Source organism: Chroicocephalus ridibundus, chromosome 1 (genome assembly GCF_963924245.1).
Source record: "Chroicocephalus ridibundus chromosome 1, bChrRid1.1, whole genome shotgun sequence".
Lineage (NCBI taxonomy): Eukaryota > Metazoa > Chordata > Aves > Charadriiformes > Laridae > Chroicocephalus > Chroicocephalus ridibundus.
The window spans coordinates 83,284,831-83,312,315 of record NC_086284.1 but is presented as its reverse complement, the minus strand read 5'-3'; the positions used below and the strand labels follow the sequence as shown (position 1 = coordinate 83,312,315).

Below are 27,485 nucleotides of genomic sequence, written 5' to 3'. Positions count from 1 at the left end.
CTCTCCGTTACTTAAAATATTCTCAGAAGTTACAAAAGCACTCTCCCCATGCTTCTGTATTTTCTTTGGTAAAGGTGTTGGAGCCCAGCCCTTTGTTGTATTCACATTTAGCTTTGAGGAGATGTCACTGATGACAGTCATGTTGGGGAGGAGAATGAGATTTGGTCATTAAAAAGAATTATCTGAAGGATCCTTGTTGTACTAAATTTTTACATGTAATAAGAATGTCTCTTTTTATGTTGATGTGACTGAGCACCATGACGGTGTCCAGCAAGAATCTGTCTGTGGTGGCCTGCCTGTGCCTGACCTGCCTGTGGGCCAGGAGCATTGTTCCTCCCTGCTAAGAAGAGGGGTTGGTGTGACAGTGGTGCATCACGCAGAGGAGACGCTTATGGAGAAAGTGTGCATGCAGCCCCATGACACGTTGGGCTGGTGATGTAATTGGTTTATCCTGGGAGAAAAACTCTTATTACACTCTAGTAGGACGGCAAACCACAATCAAAACAGTTACATTCGTACACAATGTGAAGAAGCTCATTTAATCCTCAGGCAATCTTCAGAGGTCAGGTCCTTTCGTCCCATGGCCTGGTCTTGGCAGAGCCCCAGCGCCGAGGGAGAGCCCCGTCCTCGCTCTGTAATTCCTCCTCCAGACAGCCTCCCAGCCAGGGGAGACTCTATCTCTGCCGTATTATCTCCCTGGACCTGGTGAATGCACGCAGAGAGCAGCTACGCTGGAAATGTGTGTTGCTTAATCGTCTTTTAAAGCAGCTCTCGATGACCTGGGTCCCTTCAGGCCCCCCAGTCGCCTCCCATCCCAGCCGGGGCTGTGGACGTGCCGAGGGTTTAGGGAACCGGGACACGTGGAGGCTGCTGCGGTTGGCGGGAGATTGAGAGGAGAGACGCGTAGGTTTCCAAATAGGTACAAGGAGATGGCACCACGCGCGAGTGGGAGGCGAGAGGGCTGATTTACTGGTGTGTGGGATTTAAAGGGGAAAGGAGAGCTAGCAGACCGAGAACGTGGCAGACTGCGGTGTGTAAGGGCAAATGTAAAGCAAGACCTGAGAAGAGAGAGAAGGGCAGAAGGATGCGGGCAGTCTGACGCTGCTCCGCTTGCTCAAGAAAAATGCAGGCACCCTCCTTTAGTAGAGCTGGAGGAAAGCTGAGGGACGACCACAAGCTTATTTAGGCGAGCGCTGTCAGAAGTGCTTTTGTAAATAGTTTGTCTTTCACCTGATTTTTATGATGTTCTGCACGTGTTTTGCTCTGTAACTTGAAAAATGAGAGAAAAATGGTGAAAATTCAGCTATATGCTAGGCCTGGAGTTTTCACGAGCAGGGAAGCAGAAAGCATTGGCTCTAATAAAACCTGCATTTTCTCAGAGTAACTTCTATAGCGGTGGTGCGCTCAATTGCCCAGCTATGTTCCTCGTAAATGTGACATTCAAAATATTTACAAGAGCCGCTGGCGTGGAATGTCTCACTTAGCTTTGGGGTGGTGGGGACAAGCGGCTGCGGTGACCTCTGCCTTGTGGCTGCGGGGAGTCTCCATCTCATCCTGAGCTTTGCTTTCCAAGGAGTTTATTTGACGCTTATTAATGGTGTTCCAGCCAGCTTTTATGGGAAAGTCGCATCAGTTCATGCAAAGTGAGCTGTAGGCGTATATGGCTGAAAAGATACCGAGAACTGCGTGGATTGAAAAGGTAAAGATTTATTTGACGACAGGACACTGTTCTCATTTCCCAGAATACACATAATCGAGGAGACAGGATTACGTTAAATGGGTTGGCACCAAGAAACAAAAAGCTTTTTTAGGCTTGGTCTCGAGAGACATGGAAAGGTCTTGTTAAGCATTAAGCATCCGGAGAACCTCTCGCCTTTCAGGTGCTCAGACCTTCGCAGGGCAGAGCATTTGGAGACCCTTTTTTATTTTCTTTCATTCACATCTACTTGCCAAGTTGTCTAATAGCTCCTTGACAGAGATACAGGAGCTTGTTAGCACATACGGAAAGATGTATTCGAAAACAAATTAAAGTTTTGTTGTTACATGTTCTTTTAGGTATTGTAGCTTTTTTTTTTTATAAGAAAATTACTGAAAACGTGGAAGTGGCAGATTTCTGTGCTTCTGTCAGATTATTCCCATCAGTGCATTATTTTTGCTGACATGCTGTATAACTTTTGAAACCTCAAATTAAGGGAGAATCCTAGAAGAAAAGTGATTAAACATACTTAGTTGCTCTGAAGTTCCTACAGTGTGGTTCTGTTGCATTATCTATGAGATAAAAATATTTAATTTTTAGTCTTCATAAAAAAAAAACCAACAAAGACTGTGTAAGATTAAAATAAAAAGCAGAAACAAGGCTTTTTGAGAGGTTTGATGGAATCTGTCTCTGATGGAAGATTATTTTATCATATGTGTATGTTCTGCTGCATTTTCCATTACATATAACGTAAAAGGTTTGGTTGTCATTTGCAATAACATTCCTTTACATTTCTCTGACCACGTAAAGCAGCTAATAGTGGTAGAAAATGTATACTCTGAAGATCCCTGGTGTAAGTGACAGTGAGACCTGGAACAGCTTTCCTGAGGAGTTTACATTTTTGAAATGTAAGCAAGTTACATCAAAATAAACTCAAATGTTAGTTTGCTGCGTATCGGCTATTAAGTAGTTTCTGTCCATTACAAAAGCTTTTACTCCATGATACAGGAGAAGTGGCTTGTTCCTTTGTCACTAAAGGGTGACCTAATCCATATTCATTACGGGGTTGCAGTGTGAGCGCAGACTTCTTGGCTGTAATCTCACCACGGAGTTTACCCGGTGGCAATTCTGCAGCAGCTGCCTGGTCCACCCGTGTGTCAAGCTAAGGAGAACTCAGACAGCTACTAATGAATGCTCTCCGAGTAAGACGACTAGAAGAAGGGGAAGCAATATAATAGTGGGATTAGTTGAGAGGTTAATGCATTTGTTTTCAAAGTAATTGTCCTTTTTTGTTAATACATTGCTAGGCTCTAGTATGGGCGTAAAACAGGTGAGGAAGAAGACACATCGAAGAGAATCAAGAAGTCTAAGGAGGAAATGGGGAAAGGAGGATGTAGCGCCCATCCAGGCAGATTAGATGGATTAGAAGAAAAGTATTTCAGGGAAAGGGAACAAGATCAATGAGGAGCAGGTCAAATGACTCCTGAGAAAGATCCCTGAATAAGCAGTGGAGCAAGTGGGTCATGTTTTGATAGGTGACCACGAGATTTTGTAGATCAAGAAGTCAATCTTTATTGACTGGAAGAAGTGAGTAATGGTTAACTATGGTGATAAAGGATGTGGATTATATTGTTCATCTTTATCTACAACGAAAGTAGTTACGTGGGCAGTTCTGGAGTATCAGCATTAAAGATTAAGATAAAGTCCTGTGTGACTGAACTCTGTGTGTGTAGTCTCACTGACCTCAGTAGAATTTTTCTACTCTTAATTTTTCAGTATCTTCTAACCAAACTGACAGCATGAAATATAGTTGAAGAGCTCTTTTTAAAAGCTTGCATTTTAAGATCTGGAGCTATGTAAAGATTGCTTCTTTAACGTTTACTATTCTAAGCATTTTAGTTCATTGTTTAAAATAGGGATCAAAGAAACCTCCAATCTTAATTTTTATAGTGAATTAATGGCATTATGACAAAAATTATAGCTGTCCTAACTTAAAGTCTATTGGACTTTTTTAAGTTGAAGTGGAATCTCCCATCCTGGGACCAGTGTAACACATCTGGAGAACTGGGTATTCTTCCTTCTCTTTTACTGACTTTTTGTGGCATATTACTTCACTTCTCAGTGGTTTGAGTTTCCCTATTTTTCTATTGAGTCGGGGAATGTCTGGCATCATCCTTATTTATTTCAATTATTAGAAGATCAACAGCTTGCTTTATTACTGTTTTTCTAGATGATGCATGCGAGTGACTTTCTGAGAGATGCCTTTTAATACGGTTGAGCTGCTTTAAAGCATTAGAACAACAGTCACTCCACACTAAACAAAGATCTGCCATTTCTGCCCTGCTGGGCTAAGGTTAACTAGGTTTAAGACTCCTATTGCTGGATAGTATCTTTCCAGTAAAATCTTTTAGTGAAGCTGTCAGACATATTGATGAAATGTGTGCATTTTTTTATGAAGTTCTCTATAATTCTTCTCCAAGTTCGCATCAATATGCGAATATATTTATGAAAGGTGCTTATGAAAAGTTAGCAAGTATGTATGTTAGCATGTATCCACATTAGGATAATAGATGAAAGAAAAAATGAATTGCGAGTGAACACATGTGGATGCCTACTTGGCTCTCCTTTTTGTTGGAATTATTGAGCACCTGGTTACAGAAGGGGAAGGAAGTTCTTGGAGTTAGGTAACGGTTAGAATAACAGAATCACAGAATGGTTCGGGTTAGAAGAGACCTTAAAGATCACCTAGTTCCAACCCCCCTGCATGGGCAGGGACATCTCCCACTAGACCAGGCTGCTCAAAGCCTCATTGAGCCTGGCCTTGAACACTTCCAGGGACGGGGCATCCACAACCTCTCTGGGTAACCTGTTCCAGTGCCTCACCACCTTTGTATAAGAAAACCTTCCTGTGTTGTATTCTCCCTTGAAGTAACTGTTATAGTATTTCATTTACACATACATAGGTCTGTAACATACACATTTTCTAAAAATGTTAATTTTTTAAAATCACCTTGAAAACTCATCTGTCTAATTAATGCGGTTGATATATTAGAATTCTTTTTCTTCATGCTATCTCATTTTCTTCTTGTTATTTTCTTTGCAATCTGCTGGTGGATTAAAATAAACATTTAGCTAGTGACAAGCCTTTATTTTATTTTTTTCATATAAAAGCTTCTAATAGGTCATGGCTTGGAGACATTTCCTCCTTGTCTGTGCCAAACTCAGCAGCAACTGAAAAAAAAACCCACCCAAAACAAAAAACCCAAACATGATTAAGGATTTTGTAAACCACAGTGAGATAGAGGAGATACATGGGAAAATCTGTTAATGACTCAAATTCCATCCTTTTTCTTGCATCATTTACCATAGTGTGAGAAATGGAAAAACTCCTTGAGTTTCTTTGAAACAGCAAAGAATTCCATGTTTTTTGGTGGCATTCTTCAAACTTATTTTGCCTCCACTTTTTTGTTACAACTTTTCAGCTGAGCTGTGAAGTGGGGCAGCTGGTCTAACGTGCAAGATGTGGAGAGAGAGGGAAAACACTGAAAGAATATTTTCTATCCTTGTACAACATTTCTTCTCCAGTAGAATATAATAAAATACTTAATAAAGGAAAGTGGAAGAAAGTTGGAAATTCAATTCATAATAGGAGGACTTGGCTTTAAAAACTTGCAATATTCGCTCTTTATAATTTGCCTTCCTTGGTTGCTAATACAATTATTTCTAATAATCTCAGTCCTTTCTCAGTACATTAGGTTGTGAAAAAGCCATTACTGAAAGACCTAAGCTGATACAGAAAAACTGTTCAGACCAAACCGGTAATTTCCATTCAGGGACACAGTAAAAAATTGCATTTGAATTGTAAATGGTTCCCACGTGTATAAACAAAAATAGAGAAAGATCATTAGGAATTGAACTTTAATGTCACATTAATAAAAGAAACGCAAAAAACAAACCAGAAGCTCAGCTGAGTAACTGTATTGGGAAATACTTTTAGGATGGATAAATCGCAATCAGTTGCTTACCACAAGTGTTCTGTATAGTTTAATTGTTTCATATTGATTCCTTCTCGTTTTGGGAGTGGTTAAGCTTTGGGGTTTTTTACCTGCTTCTACAGGAGGCATTTTTGAGTCTTTTGCCTTGCTGTTCTAGATGCTTTTATGAAGATGGCAAACTGCCTTTCAGCGCTCAGTTGCTTGTCCTGCCGATCCTACCTTCAAACCCACCTGGAGTCTCCCGTGAGACCCCTTGGGATGCAGGTGCGAGAGGGTGATGCTGAGGAACACCTCTCCTCCCGGGCAGGCACCCTGAGCACCCGGATCTGGTGTAACCGGCCTCCTGCTCGCTCTTCTATGTGTCGCAACTTCCAGGTTGGCGCTCGTATCCCGAGGAGGTTGAGCGGGCCCTGTGGCTGGTGTGGTACAAGCCTCTCCAGGACGATGAGAGTAGTCACTCTCTGAAGTAATCTAGGTCAGGGCAACCAGCATCTGCTGCTTCTTAGGGGCTGGTCTGAGCAGCTGCTTACTCGGCACGCTGTCGGCTGGGAAGGGGGTGGCTTGTGGCTCCCTTTACTTCTTGTACTTCCCAGCAGGATGCTCTCGCGTCTCTTGAAAGCGTTGGGGGTTTAAGGGTGAAGCATCAGGACTGACTGTCCTTTTTTGCAAACCTGAAACTCGAAGTGCATTTTTTCTTTTTCCCTGGTTGGTAACTACATTGGGCTTTTACCCAGGTGAATGAGAACTGCGTGCGGTCAGTGCTCCCGGCAGAACCAGGCGTTCACCATGTGGCTCAGGCACAAGAAACAGTGGAGGTTCAGGTGCTACAGGTGGCTTTGTGGCCCCTCTCAATCCTCCAGCTCACCAAGGGTATTTCCTGCTCTTTGTTGCTGGATGGACTCTTTTTTTTATGCTTGTCACCACGTAAAGTATATATTTATAGCTCTTAAGTGTGTAAACACGTATAGCTACGGAGTTATTAGCACCTCTTCTATTTTGCTGCTGCTTGTGGTTCTAAGATGCTTTTACCAAGGATTATTATGAGAAATTATAAAACGTTAAATAATTGTTTAGGAATGCTCTGACTCGAGCTTTTTATAAAATGTGAAGGCTAGTTTAATTTTCGTTGGTAAACGGAAACTATTTTCCTTCAGCAGTTTGAGACTCTGAACAACTGAAGGGTCTGCGAACAGATTCATCAGGGTGAAAGTAGTAAAACCAGTGCTGCTCGGGCTCCTCTCCTCCTTTCCGTGTGGGAAACATGACGTTTTCTAACCAGATAGTGGGAATGTTTTCTTCTGCAGGCCTGAGTCACTTGTGAGGAATGCTAAGATTAATGCACCACATTAATCTCGCTGCCGCCTTCTCCATTGCAAAAATGGAAGTTAGCTTGCCTTTGAACTTTTCTCTTGTTTCCAGCAAAACTTCATGTACTATGAGCATTTTTGCTAGAGATTCAAACTGGGGTTTTCTCAGTATAATCTGTCCTTGCCTTTTAGTGACCATGGGCACAGAAGCTGATGCACGTCTCTTTCCGACTTAGCTGTTTTAGAGTACAGCAATTAATCCTTCTGTTTGCTCTTGTGCATTTTATGTGCCGTTGCAATATGCAGAAAACCTTGTGTTCTCACAGAGCTGTGAACAGGAGTTTTTAATTTATCAGAGTTCCCTAGATACACAATATAAATTTGATTCAATTTTGTCCATTTTCAATATAATATTAATTACACCTAATCTGTAACAACATCTGTTCTGAAATGGCACTTATATTTAGTACTGGATTCTCTAAAAGACATCATGCCCACTGTCGTCTTTCTGAATTAAGCATTAAGAATTATTGGAAGAATTAGTCTTAAGTACTAAAATTAAAATACGAGATAAAGGATGCCTTCCCAGGTTGCTCCAGAGTTAAGCACTAGTGTCTACATATTGAATCTCATCAAAGGCTCATGGCTGACAGCGGGCCAGTTTTTAATGAATGTGATTTCACTGTGGCATGTATTGCACAGATGTTCCCACGGAATTTGAGGAAGAAGACTTAAGACTCTGTCTGAAATGAATAAACTACCTGTTGAAGTAATTTTAGCAAAAGCAGCTAATGTTCCCATGGCCAAGGCATCTTCATTTATATCTTTTTAAGATTTAACACATGTAGTTGAAAGCTAGCGTAAGTGAAAGGAGTGCAAATGGCTTTTTCTCTGTAGCTTGTCAATAACAGACTGAGAGGGGGTCTCATCAGTGCTTACATGGATCTAAAGGACGAGCGTCAAGAGGACAGGGCCAGGCTCTTTTCAGTGGTGCCCAGTGACAGGACAAGAGGCAATGGGCACAAACTGGAACACAGGAAATTCTGTCTTAACATGAGGAAAACCTTCTTTACCCTGAGGGTGGCAGAGCACTGGCACAGCCTGCCCAGAGAGGTGGTGGAGTCTCCATCTCTGGAGACATTCCAAACCCGCCTGGACGCGTTCCTGTGCAACCTGCTGTGGGTGACCCTGCTCTGGCAGGGGGGTTGCACTGGATGATCTCCAGAGGTCCCTTCCAGCCCCTACCATTCTGTGGTCCTGTGCACCATTCCTAAAGGCGCTAACACCCATCACCTGCGTTCTCTTCGATGCTCATATGGTTGGAGAAGTAATTATTCCAATCAAGATTACCAAAAAAAAAAATAAATAAAATAAAGATAACTTCCATTTCAGATAGGTTGCTTTCTCAGAGAGGCTTATTTGTCGTGAACACATGTAAAATCCTGCTTCACTGATGTCATTGAAATTTCTGCCATGTTCTTCATTTAAGATGGGTGTTTACTCAGGGCTCCTGTAGCATTAAGGGGCAGAGATGATCTTGCAGCAAACGTCCCATTCTGCTCTTTGATGGAATTCTGGTTCTCCACTGTGATGAGCAGATCATAGGAGGGGAAAAAAACCCCAGTAACATTAAAACTCTTGAAAGTTTGTCATTTGATTGAATCAGTGAGAAGGCCTAATTAGTAATTGAAAAGATAATTAAAATTTGACAGGCTGCTGCTAAGTTTTGTATATCACGTTGTCATTCTTTTTCAATTGTACATTGTTTTTTTAAATTATTCATGACTCTCTTTGGCCTTTTTTTCTTTTCTGCCTCCCTGCATCTGATTGCTCATTTCAATTCGCATTTTGATGCCTTGAATTTTTCGTTGTCTGTTGTTGACACCCTGTTTCATTCTGTAGCCTCCTGGTTTACATTTTCTGCTTTTCCTCCATAGGTCTTACACTCTGACTCTGTTGCTTTCCTACTCAGTCTCATATTGGGTACTTACTAGCTTCCCGCTAATTGTTCCCTTCAGGAGTTCAACGCTTTCTTCTTCAATTCTTCACTATCCTTGTTTTGTTTCTTTCTTGTTGTATCAGAATCAAGACTGGCCATTATTCCTATTTACCAACATAATTTTCTGAGACTCTTGTATCATTAGGTAGAAACAAAAGCAAGCATCTATTTTGGTTCTGTGTTGTTTTTTTTTTTTTTCTAGCCTAACAGGGCTAGAAATGAATTACAAGTGTGAAAGATAAAATCTTCCTCTTGACTCCAGCAGACACAGATTTCTTCTGAGTTCTCTATTTAGATAACCTTGTTATTTCTGATTATCCGTATTCAGATCACCCACCTTTCTATTTTTCCCATATTAATACATTGTCAATTTAGGACTTGTTCTCTGATCAGTAGGAAAAGTCCAGATAACATGGATGAAAACTCCCATTTCGTCTAAATGGGAGGGAAATTGGTCTTAGTAAGACTAATTGAGAATATCTGAGACACCACACAGATCTTAACAAGCCAACATTCCAGATAAAACTTGAGAGGAAACAGATTGAACTACAAACTGCAAAGAACTTTCTGAGCTTCTGAGGCCTTCTTCAAAGACATTTGTTTTATTTATGGTGTATGTTACCTCAGTATGTTTCTACACAGGCAAAAAAGAGGAATCAAAGTCATAAGAGTACAGAAACATACTTGAAATCTAGCATGAAAAGCTTCATACTGCGTTCCAGCCTGTCTCACCACGGTTGCTGCAAAGCATCTGGAGAAGAGAAAGGATTAAGCCCTGGGTTTGAATGATGCGCTCATAGTTGCGCAGTGAATAGCAGGGTGCGGCCTGGAGCGGAGATTGGAGGTGGACTTCTGTTTCTGCTTCTACTAATGGTTTCTTTCTGACCTTAAACAATTTCCTTGGGGCTACATTAAAATAGGGAGGGAAGTGTCAAGCTGCAAAGTTGTTGCACAGACTTTTGGTATACCTGGCTTTTTCTGGAGGGGGAAATACAGCCTAGAGTAAGTGCCTCACGTCATTATGCAATGGAAAAGAAGAAGCAGGTGCCATAACAAAGACCTGCCAGTGTGCCAAACAGAGTCCCACAAGACCCAGAAGACTCAGGTTCACTGTTTTCCAGTGTGGCCTGGTAGGAAATTCAAACTCCAGTTTCCTGAAAAAGCTACAAGCCACTATGCTAGAGAATACCCTAAGACTGGGGACCTCCTCGTCTGTCTCATACCTGCACTGGTTGGTAGTGGGGTTGTTTGGGGTTTTTTTTTGGATTGGAGATTTTTTTTGTAATGGTGTTTGTTTGGGGGTTTTTTGTTTGTTGCCTTGTGGTTTTTTGGTTTTGGTTTTTTTTTTTTTTTTTTTGGTTTGGGTTTTGTTTTTTTTTCCCCCCCCAGAAATATATTCCCACATCTGCTTAGTGTTCTGGCCATGAGGCTCTTCTATAACAGAAGAGCCTGTTTCCATGTTTTTGAATGAAAGCCATGGTTATCCCTCTGTCCTGTAAGCACATGGCCTTTTAGACCTACCTCTGGGGGATCACCTTCTGAACTTTCGCCCTTTTAATCACTGCTGTGGTGACCTTTGTGTGGTGTGGCAGAGCTGAGGTATGGAGGTTTGACTAGACTGAGATTTCATTGATCGTGCCAGAGGGCTGCAGATGCCTGGGCAGTTTCGTTACCTAAATTTAAACACCTACGTACATTCCCTGTTAGGCATCTAACCCAAACCTCTTGCCTTGGTCTTCCCACATGTATAATGGAGTGAGTATTGAGAGCTAGATACTTCACGCCAATGTGAGTTGGTCCCCTTTGCTGCTCTGTGGATTCAGTAGGCTGTGTATGTTGCTACAGACTTAGCTTACAAACTAACCATAGTTGATTTGTTGTAGTCACAAGTCTCAAATGATGTGAGGGATTATACCCACTTGATTTCTAATACCCAGTACAGAAGAGAGCAGAGATGTTAATTTAAAAAAAAAAATAATAATCAAGCATAGGCATTCTTTATGCTCTCACATGCTAGTAAGAAATTAAGGTTTGCCTTCCTCTGATTTTTTCTTTATAGGATCTTCTGTAGCAACGAGGCTGATATTCCTTATGACTTATTCTTCAGGGACAGTTGCAACTTCTGATGTCTCTAACCCTTTCTGTGGAGTGCTCCTTTTTGAAAATGTCAAAAGACTGTTAAAAATACTGTGAAAAAGCCTAGTCACCAAAAATCAGAACGTTTCTGTCTTTCTTGCTTTACTAAGTACTGAACAAATCTACAAAATAAATACCTCTAGGAAACATATGAGAAAAGTTGAGAACCTGAGTCAGGCTCTGTTTAGCCCTCATGGAAAGGCTTTCCTTCTGTCAAGCCTTTTTGCCAGTTAAGACGTTAGTAGAGAAACTTTGATAAACAAGGAGTAAAAGCAGAACAAATGAGCATGGTCCTGCTCCTGCTAGCATTTGCTGAAAGGTTGATGTGAGCTTCTTTAGGGCAAGGTTGTCTTCCTGTGCATGTACAACAGGCAGAGGAGGTATGGGGTCTATACCGGGGAGCTCCAGCCTGCTGGGTAGCTCCCACTAAACTCCTTTCTCACTAGCTAACTTAATTTAATTTACTGGCATTACTAGGGGCCCTTTAAACCTGGCATCATGATCAGCTTGGGATTATACTTTCTGGATTTTTGTTGTCTTGAATGACATACAGGCAGACCCAAGTGTCTCAGAAGTGAATAATGGTTTGGGGTAACTCAATTTTGGGACGATCAACTCAAGCCACTGATTCTTTTCAAATGATGGGGGCTCATCAGCAACCCACCTCAAACAGCTTCACAAAGTGAGTTGTTGTAACCTAATTGTGAGGCAGTATATTCATACAAAAAGCCATACTCCATGTCATAGAGAGGGAGATTATCAGTTGGCTCATTCCTGGAGATTTACTGTTAAGGTTTGGGAGGGGGAACAGCAGAAGGCACATATGCGATCTAGCCGAAGCAGCGAGCTCCTTTATTGTATGAACTAGAACAAACTGAAGCTTTGAAGTCATACAAACATTTCCTCTAGAGGTGTCGAAATGTGTGAAGTGTAGCAGATCCCAATTTTTCACCAGGGCTCTTACATTTATAGATCTACCCAGAAGGAAATCTGACTGGTTTGCTTTTATGTTTGCAAAACGTAGGTAGGATGTACTTAAGTATTTTTATTGTTTATAGTGGTAGTTATAATTTTGGGGTTGGATATTCGTTAACATTCAGTGATGAGCTAAATTTACATCCTTGGCCAGTTTTCTGTGTCACACATTGTTACATATTAAAACTATTTATCAAATGAGTGTTGATTTGAACAGAACAAATCTCTTGCTCAGAGTAGCCCTACTCATGCTATAAAGCTGTGCCTTGGCTTCAGAAAACACACTATAATTAAATGCCAATAGAAATTGTTAGCTTGGCAATAGCTCAAGCATTTTATTGCAATGAACCCCTGATTTCTTTCATGCCAAGGTAAATGATAGAGCAACACTTGATTTATCCTGAATTTACAGGACCGTGACAGATCGTAATCCAGTTCCTGGGCATTAGAGTACTTCCCTGAAAAACAGGAGGAGTGTAGTTCACGTTTTATAATTATACTGTTGTTTTTATGGCTAATAGAATATTCTTCTTATGTAATTCTGAGTATAGTCCTGTGGGATCTGGATAATTAATAGTAGGCAAAGTTAAAAATACCAGAAAGGCAAAAAACCTGAGTCCACTTTATGAAGAATATAGAGCAATATTGCATATACGGTATGAACGGGAAAATTCCCTGCTTTACAGATTCGGTATGTTGTATATATTTCCAAATGTGACTTTGTTGTTGTCTTTTTTTAAATAAGAAAATAAATCCTCTCGTTCTCAAGCTACATTTCAGAGACTGTAGGATTTTTCTTTTTTTTTTTTCTTTCTCTTTTTCTTCAGCCTCCCCGACCCCCAAAATTTAGCTGTAGTCTAGAATCTAAACAGTAAGTACTCTTTGGATTTTTGTACTTGGATTTAGTGTTATTGAATAAAAACTCACAATATTCCCAGTGAGAAGCAAGCAGAAGATGCAGTATCTCAACCTGCAGTGTAATTTGGTTACTGAAGATTCTAAAGTGCAGCTGCTTGGTTAAGCAATAAGGATATTTAATCTAATGCACAAACCAGGTGGTAAGTGCAGCGAGTATCTTGTATACAAAAATCTTTACACTGATACTTATTAATTTCAGAATAAAGGCAGTTGCACATTACTCAGCTGTTTGTTCTTCCCAAAGATTCAGCAGCACCTCTCTGTCAGAGTTCAGTGCTAGAAACAATAAATTTATATTCGTCAGCTCCATTGTGCAAAATGGTACAGATATGGCAGTTAAAATAATATGATAGTGCCGAGCAATTTGCTTCTCATTTGCTTAACTGAGGATGGATTCAAGCTTCATGTTCTGAGTGCCTTTCAAGCTGGTGTATATATGATTAATGTCGGTGAGTCACTTCTGATGGGAATTTTAGCTTTTTCTCACACGACGAGATAGGGAGACTTTCTGCTCCTCCCACCACCAGTTTAAAAGCACTGCAAAAGATGGAAAGGAGGAGGTAATTTTTCAGGATTTCAGAGTTACACCCTATTAAAGGAAGTGAGGAGACAACCAGTCTGTTGGCTATTGCTGCACAGGTGTCTGCAGACCAACTAGGACAGCTGAGACTGGGATAAAAGCGTAAGTAGATTGTTACTCGCTTGACAAACCATCCATTCTCACTGTTTATTTAAATTCAGAATTTAGCTGGGAAGACTAGTCCAGAAAAAGGGGAAAGAGGGTTTGGGAAGGAGATAATTCTGAAGCTGCAGGAAGGCAAATCATTAAGGGAGTCCTGTAGGGGTTCATCCTGAGAACTAGTGGAGCTCTGGAGACCTCTTTATCCCTGCCAGAAGTAAGCTGGGGAGAATATAATGCTTTATGTACGTAGTTTAGCTCAAAAACTTGCTATAGCTGAATGTGAATTAATGGAGGCATGTCTACGGAACTTTCCCTGTGATTTTAGACAATGTTTTTTCTGTCTTTATGTATGTGTGTCTCTGCATAAAGAATATAATATGTAGTTTGATTATGAGGTTTGGTTTCCACAAAATTCATCGAATGGGGCAGAATGGCTTCAGTATTGAGGAAGTTTAAAGGGCTCCAGTTCACGTGTACCTAGAGGCCAGATCCTTGGAAATGCCTAGGCACATAAAATGTACGAGAAGTCCTCAGTGGTTTTTTGCATTGTTTAAACAGATTGCTGAGTTAATAACTGCTGATTGCAATAGGGCCTAGGCAGCTGACTTGCATTCTAGAAAGCCCTGCTAGATCTCTATGCGTAGTTTTAGACTTCAAAGTAATGTTAAAAAATGGTCTGATATTTATACATATATGCTTCACCTAAAACTTGAAGTCTGCCCCACATCACTTGTGGCACTGAATGCAGACCTCCTGAATTACTGCCTTGTGGTTTTTAGTTTCTATGTCTTTATTATCTGTCTTGTTAAGCTGTAAGGTAGTAAAGGGCAAGATTGCTTGAGGCTTCCCCATGCTACTGTAGGCAACTGTATCATAGAATAGAATCATAGAATTGCCTAGGTTGGAAGGGACCTTTCAGATCATCTAGTCCAACCATCAACCTAACTCTGACAAAAACCATCACTAAACAGCATCTCTAAGCACTATGTCTGCCCGTCTTTTAAATACCTCCAGGGATGGTGACACAACCACTTCCCTGGGCAGCCTGTTACAATATAATATTTTAATTATTGTAATGATATTTATTATAGATAACATTACAGACCATTCAGTGACCTCTAGGAATTCAGTCTCGTATCTTCTGTCTAATACCTTTTAGGCAAGCATGTATTTCAAAACTGACTCAGCAGAAAGCATATGGCTATGATGAGTATGAACGCCAATTATCATGACATTAGTAATGATGCTCCTGGTTTGGGTTCACATCATTGTTAGATTTGCATGCGCAATTCATTTCTATTGCGGAGAAACAATGGCATTCAATTGGTATTGTTAGCAGTTTGGAAAAAAAAAATAACTCTCAGAGGAAAAAAAAAGAGTTATCGTCTAAAGCACACAGTGCCAGCACTTTAGAAGGTGACTTCCACAAAAAGAAAAAAAGATTCGAGAACGGTTCTGTAATTTACTGTATCAGAGACCGACTCCTTCCCTCCTGTGCTCCTCACAGCTCTTGGAGCTCTGTTTGCTTTTCAGAAGTATAATGACATGCTCTGAGGGGCTGAAAAAGCCTATTTCCTCCCTAGGCTTGGAGCAGAAAGATGATGAATGCTCTGGTAGTGCGCTGCTAATGTGCTGATCCGAACACCGAGGGAGAAAACAGATCTTTACAAAGATACAAAATGGAAAGATTTGGTAACCTCTTCATTAGTACTAGTGTTTGTTTTCAGTATTCTGTGTAGTAATTTTTTTCTTTTCCGAAGAAATCTGTAGCTCCTTCACATATTGCTTTGCCCTGTTGGTTTTCATAGTTCATTTTTCATCGAAAATCTCACACCACAGACAGAAGATGTCCAGATCAAACTCCTGGCTGCTATTAAATGCACACTAAATGCTAAGCATGCATGCTGGTGGGTTTTTGCACTTACCCATCAAGCCAGGATAAACTGTTAGCAACCCTGCAAAGAACTGCTAAATATCCTGCGAGGGTGGCATCTCTGAGTTCATACGGTACATGCCGTGTGGCTATTTGGATAGTTTTTAAAAAGCAAGAGCAGAGAAGAAGTTAGGTGTGGGTAAAGAAAAGCAGAGCTGTGTGTCTGAGGAGGAGAGTGTTTCTGCTGTTCTCTGGCTTATTTCTTCCCTTCATTGTATGGCCTTTTCCCCGTTTCCCACGCGTCTCTATCACGCAAGGTTTGAAGCGACTCTCCCATTGCTCTCCCCTGGGCTCTGCAGAATGGTACGTGGGTCAGGAGGGGTCAGTTCTCAACGGCACCTACAGGGATCAGCCAGCACAGGGCCATCTCTGGTCTAGGTTTGCACCATGGGCTACCATCCTTGAATTTACAAGCTGCTAAAGGACGTCCACCCAGCTGCTCCCTGATGGCATCTTAAGCTCAAGATCCCCACGCTGCATTCTTGCATCCGTTCTAACTGAATGTCGCCTGGAAAAATAAACCCTTTTTGATCACGCGCTCTTACTGTAACACCTACAAACTACTGTGACAACCACTTTCTAAATACCCTGAGTAGAACATAATGTTTTTGTTATTCTTCTGAAAAGGGATCAGAAAAATGACTTGGTACATCGCCTTCTCTGAATTCCCATTTTCTGTACAGCAGTTTAGGCCTATGCACAGACGCCTCTGTTTTTCTAGTTTACCTTTTCAAATCTTTATATCATCTGATACACAAAGGAAATGTCTCTTTCTGCCTTTTTTTTCCACATCATCCTATGTATCATATAAGGAGAAAGCAATTACCAAAAGAAGACTGAATAGCAGATCTTGTTTTGCAGCCACTTGCAAAGCTTAGACACGGGTCTGTTTTTATCCTGGCTGTTATTTCCCGTGTGATGCTGAATGGGGATGAAGAGCTTTTCTAGCATTCACCATTTTGGTTAACTCTAATTTGTTGAATGGGCAGCTCCTCTAATAGTGTTTTGAAATATTTTGTGAATTTGTGCCTGATGGCGTGATGGTAGCTCTAATAGTGATCCCAGTGGGAACAGATGAGGAAAAGAGTCTATAAATTACCACTAAGCTGTAGTCACATCTGCCAGATTTCTGAAAGCCAGCCATTATTCTCCCTGATCTAGTGAAGATATGAATGCCTTCAGCTGATGGCTTGTAGGAGACTCACTTGGGGGGCTCAGAAGTATCTGGTGAATCAAAGAAGGGCAGCCACAGCTGTGGGAAACTGTGGGCTTTTAAGATGCCTGTATGAAACCCAGTACAGATCAAGACAGATAAAATGGTGATATCTTATTTTTTTCTTTTTTTGAAATGTCACTCTTCTGTGCTGTCCATAGAGCTCCGTTTACTAATCTTCAAAAATGGATTACGCTGCACAGTAAATGGTCAGTGTAAACCAGTTAAAAATAACTAAGTGATGCCACCTGCTGTCTTAAAATCTTATTTAATATTACATTTGATGACTGAATTGTTATCCTAAGAAAAAATGGAAACGGCCTACACTGAGTATAATGTCAGAGCTGTGACATGTGATCTGAGCCGTATCGAAGTTATGCATTATAAATATTGATTGTGATGAAGTACAGAAGACTATAGAACGTCAGAAGGAAATGTGATCATAGAATCATAGAATTGCTGAGGTTGGAAGGGACCTTTAAGATCATCAAGTCCAACCTTTAACCTACCCTGACAAAAACCACTTCTAAACCATGTCCCTAAGTGCCCCATCTACCCTTTTTTTAAACACCTCCAGGGATGGTGAATCCACCACCTCCCCAGGCAGCCTATTCCAATGTTTAATAACCCTTTCAGTGAAAAAATGTTTCCTAATTTCTAATCTAAACCTCCCCTGACGTAACTTGAACCCGTTTCCTCTTGTCCTATCACTTGTCACCAGGGAGAAGGGGTCAGCCCCCATCTCTCTACAACCTCCTTTCAGGTAGTTGTAGAGGGTGATAAGGTCTCCCCTCAGCCTCCTCTTCTCCAGGCTAAACAACCCCAGCTCCCTCAGTCTTTCTTCATAAGGTTTGTCCTCCAGACCCCTCACCAGCTTTGTAGCCCTTCTCTGGACACGCTCCAACACCTCAATGTCCTTTTTGTAGCGAGGGGCCCAAAACTGAACGCAGTACTCGAGGTGGGGCCTCACCAGTGCCGAGTACAGGGGGATGATCACTTGTGATGCTAGCGTCAATCCAAAACAACTCCTCAGGGAATCTACTTTGCAAATAACTAGAGATTTTTTCAGTCTGCTTTGTTTTTTATATGTATTTCTGAGAGGAAGATGTGGAATCCTGTGGAATAGAGAGTAGGTTAGAAGAACATGGCACACCATCCTTTTAAAGTATACGTTTATTAAAATTTATTTGTTATGTAGTGACATTCTTCACGTTATGTCTGTATTTAGTGCAACTTGTTATCCACAATGACTTTACTTTTAGGTGCTTTGTGGAAAGAGTTGACCTGACCATGGACTTCAAAGAAGTTGACAGCCACATTTGTGTAAGACGTATTGTTCAAAGAGAGTTCACCCATCATCTCATAAAGGTAGAACAGATCCTAACATTTAACGGTTAAATGTATACACTAAACTAAATTTGAAGTGAAGTTGACCATGGACTACCATGCTCAGCCTTGAAAAGTAGCTCATTCTGAGAATATCGGATGGTTATTTATTTCATGTATGTATACGCGTTGTTAGGTTGGTTGGGGTGTTGACAGCAAGAGTTAAGGATGTATTTTCTTCAAATGCAGCTATGCCGGATTGCAGTTCGCAGGCTGCCACTTAATGAAACAGTGAAACATCCTAGACTGATCTAAAGGTCCCACAGCCAGCAGTGCTTAGCGGGTATAAATGGGTGTGGAACCAGAGAGACAGGATTTGGCCTTAGCATTTAACTCCTTCTCCCTTTGTTTCTTTTTGTAATGGTCTGTAAAACACTGAGATAATCTCAGTTTCCTGTACTTTATTTTCACTTCAGTGAAAATAATCTGGACTCGGTGAAGTACACCATAGATGCCAGTATTGCAGTGACCTGTAACTTCTTTTCCTGAATGGATATGCCTTATTTAGTGTGGCATGAATAAGGATATTTTTGGACATAAATGTATGTAGAACCACAGTCTAATAACGACATGTAAAATTTCTTGTGGTGGTTGTTGTTGTTTTGGGGTTTTTTTTGTTTTTGTTTTTTTTTTTTAAAGTATTGACACTGCAGTGGTGTGTATTTCTGCGTGTATGTTAAAAGATACACAATCTGTGCTTTCTTAGGCTTTTACATAGTTTAATTTTCATGACAAAATTAATCCAATACGTAAATATCCATTTTTTCAGATGAACAAACTCTCACGTTCAAACACTAAATAACAGAAGTCCTTCAGTTGCTCTCTCCATCAGTACTCGGGAGCATATCTGCAAGATTCACAAATGACCAAACCAACAGCGAATTCATTTCACAACTAATGACCCCTAGAAAAGCCATACTTCCCAGCTGCCTTTTAAATCAAAAGGTCTGCGAATGAGCGTAGCACAGTGCACGGTCCTCAGGGAACTGTACGTGCAAATCTACTGTTTTGGAGGTAGCCCCGAGCGGGCATGAATTGTAAACTGTGTGTTAGGCCTGAAATTGGCATAGTCGCCAAACAAGTGTGTGTAGGGGAAAGGACCTAATTTTGATAATACAGTCTGAGTTCCTATTATATTTCCAGGGCAAATGCTACACTCTTAATTAGAGCATCAGTGACAATTTGAGGAAATGTTATGCCCTTGGCTGTAGAAAACCTTACCTGAAGGAAACAGTAGATTTAAGGCTCTTGTTGGAAAAAGCAGGAGGAGATTTGATTCCTCATGAAAGCTCAAGGAGCTCTTGAGATGGTGTTTTAAGGGAGTTGCAAAAATGCACTCATGTTCTAATTAGCACATACTTCTTAAAGAACCATGACTGGCTGTTAGCAAAGTTTTTCTGGAAATGTCGAGGATTTTGGATAACGCATGTCTTCCACCACTCCAGGCTGGCTGTATGTAAAACTGAACTGCTTCGTAGCTACAGGATGACACAGTGTCAGGATGGCCAGAGTGCTTGTGCTGCTGTAAGGTGATGTGGGAAGTGGAGCATGGATTAAAGGTACAGATGATGGGAAGGAATGAGCAAGAGGTAGGGAAGGAAATGCAGCAGTAGTATTGGGGATGCTTAGATTATGTGCTTGGCTAAATAAATAACTGGTAAGGATCATCAGGAAGATTGCTGGGTCAAAACATTTTTTGTCTCTTTTCTGTTTTCTTTGTCAGTGTGATATGAAAATGTTTAATTTCACACCCAACGTTTCTCTGCAGCCTAACATTTGGATGATGAATACCAGCTTTTCAAGGAAGTGTAGGGCTTGTGGGATAGGTTGCGAGTCTGGTGTAAGATTTTATTGACTTGGGAAGACTTTCTTTAGTTCCTTCAATATTACCCTGGTTTATTACCTCAGGTTATTTCTCTAAGCCTGCTTTGTGAAAATGCTGTTGCACTGAGTTTCCTTATATGACATAACAATTTAAGTAAACATAGTGGTGTGATCAAAGTGGTGTGACCTCAGATCAAAGTTAGGATTCAATCTATACTTGAGATGATTTGCAGTTTAAAAACAAAGTTCCATGCATAGTTTGTTGTCAGTTTATAAAATAATGGAGTTATTTCCACTTACCGGTCCAAGCAGATAGAGGTATTAGGCCAATAAGCAGCATTTGGTTGTTTTTTTTAAAGCATAATCTTGCATTAAGATAACTTTTAGTACTTGTTAGAGCGAAACTCAGGCAACTGGAATTTTTAAGTAAAGTTAGATATTCTTCTGAGGAGCAAGAATACTTTTTCCAGTTCAATAATTTTCTGTTGTTTGCTTTCCTTTTGCTTCTTGCCTCAATTTCATCACACAGAGGAAAACACTAACTTCTTTGAATAAAGCAAATATATTTGTAGGCGCTCTTATTTCCTTGCTCTCTTAAAGTGGGTGTATTTCCTTTCCTTCCCAGCAGTGTTGCAAAATGTATGAATAGTTCAGCAGTGTATGCATGGCTGCTTCGAAAAGCAGGGGGGAGAGGCGGGGGGAAATAACCTTTGGCTGCAGCATTTAATTCCTCTGGTTTGTAGGTGCGGTGCTTTATAGGGACCATTAACAGTAGCTCTTTGGAGAGTGTAAATTACAAGAAACTGGGTGTTTATAAAGTTTGTGCATTGTAAGGTATTTATTAATCTGTTCAGGTAGTTGCTGTCATTTGTTAAATTGCCAAGCATTTAATTGTAGTTTGTATCGTCAGATCTGGACTCCATCCAGCAGTGGTATTTCCCACTTGTAATGCTTTTGAGTTTAGAGACTTGCGTGTACGCTGTGAGAAATTAAGGCCAGAGACTGGCAGTGGCTGTGGTGGTGCCCCTTGGGGAAGAAGGTGGAGCTGATTTATACCATCAACTTAAGGGAGGCAGGGAGGGGGGGAGCAGAAAAAGTAGTCACAAACCAAACCAAAAACCTCCCCTGTTAAATTTATACTCTCCTTCTCTGTTTCTAGTTGCCCTGGTGTTTTCAAGCATAATCTCTTTTTGTCTTCCGTATAGTGTCTTTTGTTAATTATTTAGCTACTCACCAAATTTACAACATGCTGGAAGACTGGGAGAGGAGCAGTTAAACAGCGCGCTGGCTATGAGAGCAGAAGCATTAAGCGGATCCAGGTTACAGCAGTTCAGGCTTTAGCGGCTTGGTAACTGTTCAGCAGTCTTGACTTGCAGATCTGTCCTCATATCTCCAGTATCATAACTTAAAACTTTGGGAAGAGAAGATATAAAGCAGTTCATCTTTAATCTCTCCGCAGTACTGACTTTCTAACGACGTATTTATAGCTGCTAGTAAGAGCAGAGTGGAGTTAGTTTTTACAGGCTTAAAGAAGTTTGGTGGTGTTAAGCATGTAGTAATTTATAATTCGATGTTACAAATTCAAATTGGTCTAGGTATGATATGATCTGATGGCCACGGCCTTAGTTTATTATATTGATACAGTGTGTGTATGCAGCGGTAGCACTCTGCTTAGAGAACTAGAGTCTTCGGCGTCCCAGACCATTGCATGATAAATCTTCCTGCAGCTGCCCTTCCTGTCCCTGCGCTCTCTCTTGTTTCAGTCACTTCAGGTTTGTGAAGGCTCGCTGGAAGAATGGAGTTTTACAGATTCCTGCTGACCCAGGATCTTGAGGGAAATGTAGAGTCCCCAAATGTGGGAACAGAACCTGCAAGAATCTGTAAACTTGGCTAGAGAGAGAAAATGACCACATCCATTAAAACATGAGATAATATATCTCCCACGCACTGAAAAAAAACCAACCGAAAATGCAAAACCAGACTATGTGAAAGCAGTTTCTAGTATGTTTAAAAACGGCACTGTATGTGTTTCTATTTTAAGATTATTTAACATAAATTGATGTTATCTAACTCCACATGTCTCCTCTGAGGGAATGTCATCCTGAGTGCACAGAACATGCACATCAACTTGAAAGAATAAACAACTCTTCTTTGCCATTTTCTCTGAAAAGTGAAGACGTGGAAGAGGGAACGTGATTTCCCCTGCTACCTTTAACTCCTTCCCCACGTCGAGCATGTGTCATAAGCAAGCAAACAAGCAAAAAGAATTTTTTATTGGAACAAACAGGGGGGAAAGGGTGAGCTAAAGCCCTTGAAGACATCTCAGCTTCTGAAACCTCTTGCCACTTTGCATCACAAATACTCCTAAAGCTCAGGATTTTGCGCTGTATGAAGGCCACCTGGAAACCTCTCAATCGTACTTCTCTGTTAAGCCTTGGGATGAGGTGGCCTTCCTCGGGAGCCGCATGGGAATGAATCTCCTTGCTGAAATCCAGAAGGTTGAGGGTGGGTGAAAAACACAGTCAGAACACCCTGGTTTTAGTGAGCACCAGGGTTCCTACCTTTCCAGTTTCCCTTGCACCTGGCAGGGGCACAGAGGCTATTTTTGAACTGTCTAGACTGTTCTTCCGAAAAGAATCTTCTCTTCTTTTTCCTCTTCTGGTTATTGGTCATCAGGAAGCAGGGAGTTAGCAAGTCTATTTGTGAATTTGCCGACGTGCTGAGCCCACATAAATGTTTTACAAAGCATGTTTATAGAACTGGTGGAAGAGCACATCTCTCCAAGAGCTATGCATTTATAAAACTGGCTTGCGTATAGTTTAATCAGTCCAGAAGGCTGACTACCAAAGTGAATTTTTACATGACATTTTGTATTAAGGTAAAATCCACCCCACCCCCCAATTTAGCTTTAAAAAGTTTATACATGGACACAAAGATAAAATGCGATTGTTTTATTTAAAGTTTACATTTCCAGTAATTAATTATTGGAATTATTATTATTGATTATTCCAATGATTGATTACTTTTCTGATGGGCACAGCTTGTTTGCTCTGTTGTCTTCCTGACCCTTTAGGTGGGACCCTTCATGTTAGAGACAGATGGTGGGACAGGTAGCTAACTCGACAGGCATCAGTATATCTGCCCACTGGCTCTGAAACGTGGCTGGGAGGGTGATGCTGCGCCTCTCACCGTTTCCCTCTTGGCTGCTCCCTCCTCTTGCTGCTGAAAATCTTGCTGCTGCTTCTCTTTCTTCTGAAGGTGTTTCTCCCTACTGTTGCCTTTTCCTTTTTTTTGGTTTGTTTTTTTTTTTTTTTGGTTTTCCTCTTCTCTCCCCAGAGAGTAGTTTATGAGTGTTCTCTGTTCATTATATGTGAGTATATATGTGTTTATACCTTCAGCGCTGTGAAAGGTTGGTTATGAAATGGTTATGAAACAGCTTTTCAGACAATCTGATATGGTAAGAGAGAGAACCCTTCTCACGAATGTCACCCTTTTGTAATCTGAGACCGTTATAGTTTTTCATTAAATGGGGTTGCTTCATCAAAGCTAACTGGGGTTGGAAGTCGCTGTGGATTGCTGCTTTCTGAGTGCTTGGAAACCTCTGGGAGTTGATTTTGTGGTAGCGTGGAAAATCCAACTAAAATGACAGTCATCATCCAGTTCTGAGTTGAACAGGGAAGCAACAGTCGATGGTGTTGGCGAGGGGCACAGTCAGTAGAACACTTTCTTTCTTTTCCCCTTGAGCTTTGCCTGTCAGGCTGGCCGGTCCAGCCTCACTCTTTTCCTCTGCTCTCCCCTCTGCCCAGCTGTGTCCAGCTGCTGCTGCTTTTCCGGTGCCTACTCTTGGTGGGGTGTTTGCCGACAGACCAAACTCTGCTCCACTGATAACTGTATCTGACAGAACTGGTCATGTTTAGACAGGAAATTTAGCTCAAGTATAATGCTTGGCTAGTGTGACTCTGAACTCGTCTGCTTTGGGGCTTCTTTGGTGGTGGACTTGGCAGTGCTAGGTTTACGGTTGGACTTGATGATCTTAAAGGTCTTTTCCAACCTAAACGATTTTATGATTCTGAGATAAGTGTGTTTTGCGTAGAAGCTCATGGCATGTGTCCATCCAGATGTGAAAAATGCTCTAAAATTTTATTCCTTGCAGCAGAAACTGTTATTATTATTATTACTATGACTATTATTGTTAACATTTGGACAAACCACTTTTAATGATCTGATCCATGACAGTAATTCAAGTGGTAACTATAACTTTCATAGCAGTTCAAACATGAGAGAGCAGTAGATGCCAACAGCAGCCAAGAGTCCAAAGGGAAACAGGGAACGGCCAGAAAAATACCCCTTTAAACGTTTGCGGATGTATTTTGTAGAGCATGCTATATAGATGTATAGGGTATGTATGTGTATATGTAAGCAGTCATAGTTTAAGACAACCTAATTTATGTAAAGATCATGTTAACAGCGAGTTAATCCAATGTCAATTTGGGGTGATTTGATAACAGACAAGCAACTGAAATAGCAGTTTTGCCGATGTTTTTAGAATAATTGGTTTCTGGAAATGAGTTTGTTGCTCGTTTCTCACAAGCAGCTCTTTTTCTTTGTGTGTGTTGGCAAGATAAAGCAATATACATGCATCTGACTAGTAAGTTTCTGTTGAATTTACAATATTGAGGTTTATTTTTACGAAAAAGCAGGTGTTACTATGTGTCATGTATAGTTTCACAGGGAATTTAAGACTGATGGAATCATGCTTAGTAAGGACATTGATGAAGTCATTTCCTCTCTGAACCCTGGAATATTTCTTCCCAGGACGAAGCTCAGAATATATTACATTTTTGAGTGCATACGCTAGTAGAGTCCACATTTTGACATCACAGGTGACATCAAAGCTTGATACTCATTATATGATAGTATAGTGATGGTGCTGTTTCACCTTCCTTTCTCCTTTCATGTTAAACAAATGCTAATCATATTTGAATATCTCAAGATGTCTTGTCAGTCCTTCATGTCTAATTGCCCACATCCTTCACCTGGATATTGCATAGAATCGTAGAATTGTTTAAGTTGGAAAATACCTTCAAGATCACCGAGTCCAGATGTTTACCTAGCACTGCCAAGTCCACTACTAAACCACGTCCCTGCGCACCACATCTACATGTCTTTTAAATACCTCCAGGGATGGCGACTCAACCACTTCCCTGGGCAGCCTGTTCCAGTGCTTGACAACCCATTCAGTGAAGAAATGTCTCCTAATACCCAGACTAAACCTCCCCTGGTGCAACTTGAGGCCATTTCCTCTTGTCCTGTCACTGTTACTTGGGAGAAGAGACCGATCCCCAGATCTCTACAACCTCCTTTCAGGTAGTTGTAGAGAGTGAGAAGGTCTCCCCTCAGCCTCCTTTTCTCCAGGCTAAACAACCCCAGTTCCCTCAGCCGCTCCTCATAAGACTTGTTCTCCAGACCCCTCACCGGATTTGTTGCCCTTCTCTGGACCCGCTCCAGCACCTCAGTGTCTTTTTTGTGGTGAGGGGCCCAAAACTGAACATAGTATTCGAGGTGGGGCCTCACCAGTGCCGAGTACAGGGGGACAATCACTTTCCTAATCCTTTTTGGCCACACTATTTTCTGCACTGATCAAATCCTGCATTCAGGTAACCAGGGGAAAGTTAATTTCTGAGTAACATTCTGATAGCTACGTTCTCTAAAAGGTAGCGAGGGATTTTTCCTTATTTTAAGCTGTATTTTCCTTTTAGTGAAATGCATTGTGAGTCAAACCTAGTTCAGAAATGCATCTAAGACCATTCCTTCTCCTTCTCTTCCAAGCCTGCTGTCCTCTCTCTGCCCTTTCTCCTTGTAATTATCAAGCTGTTTACCACTAAATTCTAGCTCTGTAACTCAGTTGTGCCTGATCTTTTGTCTTTTCCAAGGCTTGCTACAGAGTTTTCCATTGCATGACCAGCAGTGTTTCCATCACGGTAACAAAGTGTAGGCATTTCTCCATGGGTAAATACCTAGTGGTTCGGTGTCAGAGACCAACATTTTGGGCATGGGATGGGAACGTGCCTAGCTGTAGGATAGGGTGGATGCTGAGGCAGCCCTTACTTTGTGACGCGGTGGTCCCAGGCGCTCCCGTGCACTTACCTGAGCAGAAGTGCACTACGGACTCCATGGGGAGGGAGCTGGCACTTTGTCGTGAAAGAGGTGTCCCTCCAGCCGTGTGGCTAGGGAGGGACTGTGAAGCCTCCAGAAGACAGAGGGGCAGAAAACAAAAAAGGGCGAGTGATCCAGACAAGTGTTTGGGCAGGATGGATCCGAGCTGTTGTAGCCGGAGCTTCCCTGCCCCTACGTGCTGTGTTACAAACATGGGCAGGTCCGTGCGTTGATGTCATGGTATAACGGAAGCTATAGTCAGCCTTCTGTCTTCTCACAGCAGCAAATTGAATTTGACTGGGGAAATTCTCTGTTGATTAAGACTGGTATTTTGGGAACTGATATTATAGTTGCATCCTAACCGTCACTCAGAGCTGGATTCCTTCCTGTAAAGGAGTATTGACTTATTTCACCATTACCGTTCTTTAGTTCTTCAATAAATATCCAAGATCTTGCAGTCTCATAGTGGTTTGCTCCATCATAATGTTGACTTTATTATTAAAATGTGATTATACTGTGCTTTGTTGAAATACAGGCTTTTATTTTATTTTATTTTATCTCTAAATTCTGGAAGTTCCTGATAAACGCTTCTGTATTCTAATGGTAGTTGATATCTGCAAGAGAATGCGTGCTACTCTGCTTGCAACTGCAAAAATGCTTTCTTTGGATCAAAATTATATTCTTCACTATAAAATTTTTTAAGCTGGTAAGGGGTGGTGGTGTTTACAAACTTTGTCTCTAAAGGAGATAAAGTAGAAGCTGTTTGTGCAATTGCAGTGCATCACCTTTAAGGAGCAGCAGCTCCTCATATAAATGCAGAGAATGAAAATCTAAAGAATGAAAGAAAAAAAAGAATAATCCTTCTTTCTCAAGAAATTGACTTGCCTTTTTGCTTTTTGACCTTTGCTTTTTTGGTACCACCACAGGTGGTAATATGGGAAAATCCTTCCTAGTTTGAGCTTTCTTATGTTTCCTTGCCTTGTCCTGAGGCTGTTTACTCCTCTTTAATGCTGTCAATCTTTTGGTTTAGAAACTTTAAAAAAAAAAAAAACAAAAAAGAATAACCTAAGGGCTTGTGCTACAGTGTATGACTCATCGTACATTTTTGGGGAGGAGGAACTTGCTGTATCCTGGTACGTACTCAGAAGTAGCCAAGCTACCAGACACAGACATTTGAGGGTTTTTTTTTCCTCCTTCTATCAGGCCGTACGCACTCCAGCTTCCTGTCTCAGGAAATGGGTATGAACTTCTTTCTTTCTCCCTCA

General features: G+C 41.1%; 1 protein-coding gene across 8 annotated transcripts in view; it reads left to right on the top strand.

The window, feature by feature from the left end:
• The window catches only part of ARHGAP6 (Rho GTPase activating protein 6), a 343,144-nt gene that overhangs the window by 200,127 nt on the left and 115,532 nt on the right, over window positions 1-27,485 (top strand). Inside the window, exons 1-2 of one of the 8 annotated variants that reach the window (XM_063341552.1) lie at window positions 13,591-13,708; window positions 18,117-18,222. The exons of 5 other annotated variants lie outside the window; for them this stretch is intronic. In XM_063341552.1, the coding sequence (XP_063197622.1) occupies window positions 18,145-18,222 (78 nt within the window). In that variant the 5' untranslated portion in view covers window positions 13,591-13,708; window positions 18,117-18,144. Of the gene's footprint in view, window positions 1-13,590; window positions 13,709-18,116; window positions 18,223-27,485 lie in introns of those variants that run through there. 2 more of the 8 variants (XM_063341562.1, XM_063341590.1) reach the window with 2 other exon arrangements.